Consider the following 6,117-nt stretch of genomic DNA (forward strand, 5'->3'; position numbering starts at 1 on the left):
CTGTTTAATGTTATGATATGGTACAACTAGGTGTAACAGAAATTCGGTGAGAACAATGATTTGGTTTTGTCTTACTACGCCTTGTTTGTTTTGAGCTGACTCGAAATCTGAATGTCATTAGGTATGACTCGGAATGAATCAGATGCCTATCATTCCGATGTCTTACCAGGGTCATCTGGTTCCGATGTTTTTTTTTTTGATTCCGATGTTTGATTTCAAGATATTGCTAATCACCACAAAGCAACATATATGTTTCAGCTCAATAAAAAATTTATAATTTATAATTTTTATCTTTTTAATAAATTTACGCCAGATTCAGATATAATAAATCTGATTGGTTGAGTCAATTCATCAAGTCAGAAGAATTTGATCCATAACAAAGCTTCATAGGTACGAATTTAGCTTTATATCTGAGTCCGTATACACACATTGACGTCAACACTCAAAACCTTCATGTAACTTTACTCTTTGGCCACTCACAGAGAATTTTGTGCAACTTCGCTCTTTGGCCCTTTATTATGCGGATAAATCATGAGTCAGATTCATCGAGTCAGACAAATTCCATCCTAATAAAAAAAAAAAGAAAAAATCTAATCTTTGACTCTCTTTCACAAAAGGGGGACCCACATCTGTTCACGAATTTGATTAAGGATGTGATGGAGATGAACGGCGTGGATTACAAGATAGGAGTGGAGTTTGTTTTTCTCTGGTGGTGTTTGATGTATGTTATAGTATTTATGGTAGGGAACTAAGGATGGTTGGTAAGATTCCGTTGGAGAATCTTTTAATTAACGGCTGTTAATTTATCTTAAGTAGTGATTTGTTTAAAATGGACGGGTAAGATTAAGTGATTATGTACACCTGGGTTTTGTTATCTTGGCCCTTAGTTTGATCAAAAGAGTGTATTATCGAGATTTGATTTCTCAATTAAAAAACAAAACAATAACAAGTGGGTGTTTGGAATCAAGTGCAGTAAGCATGGCAATCAAAGACATAGAACACTTCAACGACAACCCGGGACCGGAGTGAAACCGAAGAGCCATTATCGAGCCAACAGCTACACTGAGGTCATGTTCCAAAGAACGGCAATGCCAAACCTAATGGCAATTCTAAGAACAAATTTCTTATTTCATACATGGGACTAAACACAAGATGATAGAAGTTTTTTAACAGGTCTTTAGTTCACAATTTTCTAATAGTTGTTGTGTACATATCAAAAGTGAAACCCAAAACCATGTAGAAAAGAATCAGCACGCAAAATAGAGAAAGAAAACTTAAGTCTGAGCAGCAAGGCCAAGGCGAAGTTTTCAGCCCCAACAACCTTTAAAAAACAGGTAAGAATCATCTGGTTCCTACGATGGATGATAAGTTTCACAGTTCCATCTGTCTAATGCTCGCCCGTCATCTTGTCTCAGAGTCTGATTTAGCAATAAAATCGTCAAATAATAGCATATTAAAGAAATGCATTAACTAGAGTCGAATAATAGAATATATTATAGAAATGCATTCACTAAACTTCAATACGTTTCTTCCAGACATTATAAAGTTTGGTGAAAATGAAGCTTAGTTATATACAAATGTGGTCATGTCATTATCTGCCCTTTATCTTGTGCCCCAGGTGTCCCAAAGGGTGCCTTACCCAGACTTGTACATCAATGACATAGAGGCCAAATAAGATAGTGTGATAGTCGCAATAATGATCAATATAAGAAGATGGTTGCAATGATAATGATTTAAGAAAATCAATAACTGTGGGGAACTTAATTATCAGTTGAGAATAAAAATTACCATTTTCACTCTGGTGCATAATATTATGCTTCTTCCCCGAGGCGTTTTGTTCCAAGAACTGCCGCACTGTATTCCAGTAGAGATCTCCACCAGACACCCAAGTGTCCATATGCATGCCATTTGGGAATTCCACAAAAATACACTTCTTATTACGTGTGGCTGCTTTCACATATAACGTCTTCATGTGAGATGGAGGAACCATCTCATCTTGCAATCCAGATAAGAATAGGATGGGCTGTTCAACCTGAGTAAAATATAAGTTTCAGAACCACTAATAATAAGAAGTGACCTGCAGTGAAGTGGGGAAAAAGGGATGCGAGAAAGAGAAACACTTTGACCTCAAGATTCTGAGGAATTAACATAGATTCTAGTTTAGGGTACCACAGGATCATAGTGCAAGCATTATCAATAGATAGTCTCACCTGGCCAACAATATCAACTGTACTCCATGGAGATCGTACGACACAATTCAGAATCCTTGGACCTTTTGCGCTACTGCCTCCAATGAACCACTTTAGGAATGGTAATAGAACTCCTGCCATATCTAGGATGGAAGTGAAAGTATTCTCTAATATCAGAGCTGCAACCTGCAGTCAAAGGAGAGGAGGAAAATAGTAAATTTTACAGCACAAAATAGCACAGAGGTATTTGCGTGCGCTACCCCTGCATTTAATGACAAGTAGAAGCATGATTCTTTTATCATGCTGAAGGTTCTAGTCAGGTTTTACATCAGTCTACTAAAGCAATGTTACATTGACTGTTCTAAACAGGCAAAGCTGCACAAATCAAAACATAAACACCATGATGCTCCATCTACTAGTCTAAGCTATAAACATGTGTCGTATTGCAACTCCAGCATCATTGTCCTCAACATTGTAGGAAGCTTAAGTGATCCAACAACAAACACAGAAGCAGTAGAAACTAATATGTGGTTCATAAAGGAACCAAATACTTAGGACCAAATAGTATATTTTGGGATAACCATGCATTTATTTACTGAAATAGTTCTCTTAACAAATTCTTGTAATGTGATACTACCAATGGATTAGGTTACAATGACACTTTAGGGAATGAGTAGAGTGACTCAAATCATATTAAGAGCAAGTAAACTACAAAGTAACGATGTACAGCATTTCGTTCATCATATGATAGCAAGAGAGCAGTACGAATCTATTTTTACTTTTCACACTAGCACCAAATATGAATCATTCACAAAATTTCATTTATTTTCAGGAAAAGTTAAATTACATATTATCGTCCAAGAAGGATGATCAGAATGAGCTTTACGTAAACATATGCTGTGTCTGTATATATAGTCTGATGCAGGGGCATATTATGACCCTTTAGAGTGTTTTCCTATTTAGGACGTTTGCTAGTTTATCTCTTAAGAAGGGGTATTTCTGTACGTTAGTCTTAGGGTTTTCTCTTTTTAGGTTTTGGTTGCGAGTATAAGTAGGTTATTATCCGTCTCTTAGAAGGCAGACTTTATTATTGATTTTAAGAAAATAATCGTTAGATTATCAATGAGTAATTTGGCTGCTAGCCCTAGACTCAATTTATCAACGTCTTGTTGATTTCCTATCGTTCTATTCTTCAAGTTTTCTGTCTATTGTTAGTTTATGCCCTATGTTGCTAGCCTAACTTCATCATAGTCTATTACAAAAATTCAAAAAACAAAAAGTTATCTGCCAAAACAGTAAGAATCCACCTTTTCTTAAAAGCTGAGAAAGTTCAAAATAGTGATTGTATCAAGTTATGGAGACATTTAATCATTCTTGTCACTACTAGCCAGACCTGATGGGAATTAAATTTATCCATTTTACTATTTATATTTTCTAAAGAGCATTTTTATACTAATTTTATTATTTTGTGCTTTTGTAGGTGACTAGGTGTGTACACCTTAAATTCAAGCTTACAAGTAAAATTTAGCAATCTGCTAAAGCCCTGACGGCGTGGAAGAATATAACAGCGCGAACCAATTGATTGTTACTGTTGATCGTTTCATACACAAAAGATAGCAATTTAATGGCACATACCTTATCAGGATTATTTTTGGTAAGCACTGAACCAACTGCGCCCCCAAGTGACCTACCAAAAACAACTATTCTTGATGTGTCAATGTCAGTTCTCTGAGCAAGATGTTCCAATGCGGCTTGAGCATCTCTACTAATACCATGTTGGGAAGGGTAACCATCACTTGCCCCATATCTGTTGATCCAAAAAGTAATTACGCATAGATTTTCAACACACTGAATCTATAATCATACTTGAGAACAAAATGACAAAAACCATAAACATGAAGATAGATGCATACCCTCTGTAGGAAAGCATAAACACATTGCACTGCAATTTCTGCAACATTATACGGACCATCTCAAGACGATGAGCAATATCTGAAGATTAACAGTGAAGGCCTTCCAAAAGATACTGAATTCATTTAAGCATACAAGATAATAAGAATAAACAAAACACATAACCTAGCACCATTTACTTATTTGTTAGACAGCCACAAAACATTAGGATACTGCCAGCATTTTCTTGGAAAAAAAGAATGGTTGGACCTGCAGCAACAATAACAAATATCTCTTAGTATTACAATCGTTTCAATCCATTCAACAAGGCCAATATCTAAATCCAGAAACTATGAGAACTTTCAACTGTAACCAGTTTTGCGATTCAATTAAAATGAAAACGGAATATGATAGGTAAACATAGAAACTTATAACAACGAAAATGTAATCACCCTGACATATGAAGGAACAATGTTAACCTTAAACAGACTACTAGTTACCTTGCATTAACTCGTAAGAGAGGTTTAGTTACTCATCCAAAGTCCAACCCTCTGCTCATAACACTTAAGACAATTCCCACATTTCAGCAATAGAATTACCCTAATTATCTCATTCTGTTACTTCTCATCCTACTCTCAGATTCATCAAGTTTTATTGTTCCACAAAACAAAACCTAAATTCCCAATTTCAATACACAAACCCCAGAAAATAATCAAAACCCTAAAATCCCAATTAAATTCAACAAAAACAAAATCCACAAAACAAAACTCGATCAGATCGATAAACTAGGTAAGAATTGAGTGATTATTGTTATTACCTCTGCAATCAGGGAAGAGTTTGATGAACCAAGCATGAAGACGAACACCATCAGAAGAAGTTAACCAAACATCTTCATAACCAAGACGAAGACGAGAAGGTGTAATTGGATACGATTTAGTTAATCCAGGTAACACCGGTACATATACTAATTTCTCTTGAAATGCAACTAATAATGCTACTCCTGCTACAACTATTCCTCCTACTCCATACAACAACACTCCTATATACGATACCATCTCTCTCTTTTTACTTTTTAGTCTGTGCGCAAATCTTGAAGATGTTCACTGAGAAAAAGAGGATATGACGACGGTGGCAGTGGTGGTGGTGGTGGTGAGTGGTGGGAGAGTGACCACCATGGATGAATGAAGAAGAAGAAGAAGTTGTGAAAAAAGTGAGGAAAGAGTTTCTGAGGAGAGGCTTTTGATCTGGAAAAGCTTTTTCTTTGTTTCTGTCGGGCCCACATTAACCTGAGGTTATGTGGAGATTTGTTGACCGTGTGTTCGTTGACCGGTAAGGTTTGGCAAATTGACGATGTTTCCCAGGTCACCGGACGGCGTAGAATATCAACCGATGAACCGGGCACACTCCTTTAAGGCCTGTTCGTGTGGACATGGTTTAAAAAAATTGTTTGAGATACCAGATGGCATGGCAAATGAAATGCGCCATCATGAAAAAACAACTTAACAATAGAGTTTCTGGCGAAGGATATTGTCATTGTTTTTGTTGACATGCAAAGATATGGTTAGTAACGTCAGTGACGGAGTCTTAATTTATCGATGGCGCTTCAATGAATATCATTAGATATTATCTATACGATAACACTCCTATACATGACAATATCTATGTTTTTACTCTCTGAAAATCTTGAAGATGTTGCTAAGAAAAAGAAAAGATGATGACGGTGGCAGTGGTGGCGATTAGTGGTGGAACAGTGACCACCATGAATGAACGGAAAAAAAAAGAAGAGGTAAAATAGAGAAAAGAGTTTTTTGGGAGGCTTTTGATCTGGAAAAGCTCTTCTCTTTGTTTCCGTGAGATGACACAAAACCAGAATATTATGTGGAGGTTTGTTGACCGTGGATTCATTGACTGGGAAAGTGTGATTCGAATTGACAATGTTTATGTGCACCACTCAAGCATTTTTTAAGGCAATCAACGCAAAGCTCAAGCATTTTTGATATAACATCATTCCAACGAACCATTTTACATATGGTTGGTA

At 36.3% G+C, this 6,117-nt stretch overlaps 1 protein-coding gene across 1 annotated transcript; it reads right to left on the reverse strand.

Annotated features, from left to right (window-relative positions):
* Positions 1-1,107: 1,107 nt before the first annotated feature.
* On the reverse strand, positions 1,108-5,301 carry LOC113328348 (alpha/beta hydrolase domain-containing protein WAV2-like). Its single transcript, XM_026575465.1, has 7 exons — positions 4,897-5,301; positions 4,314-4,349; positions 4,103-4,181; positions 3,825-3,996; positions 2,211-2,375; positions 1,789-2,032; positions 1,108-1,418 (listed from the first exon to the last, which is right to left on the reverse strand). Exons 1-7 carry the CDS (start codon positions 5,132-5,134, stop codon positions 1,402-1,404), a joined length of 951 nt encoding a protein of 316 aa, XP_026431250.1. The 5' UTR covers positions 5,135-5,301; the 3' UTR covers positions 1,108-1,401.
* Positions 5,302-6,117: the final 816 nt, after the last annotated feature.

The sequence above is a fragment of the Papaver somniferum genome, unplaced genomic scaffold (assembly GCF_003573695.1).
Source record: "Papaver somniferum cultivar HN1 unplaced genomic scaffold, ASM357369v1 unplaced-scaffold_107, whole genome shotgun sequence".
Lineage (NCBI taxonomy): Eukaryota > Viridiplantae > Streptophyta > Magnoliopsida > Ranunculales > Papaveraceae > Papaver > Papaver somniferum.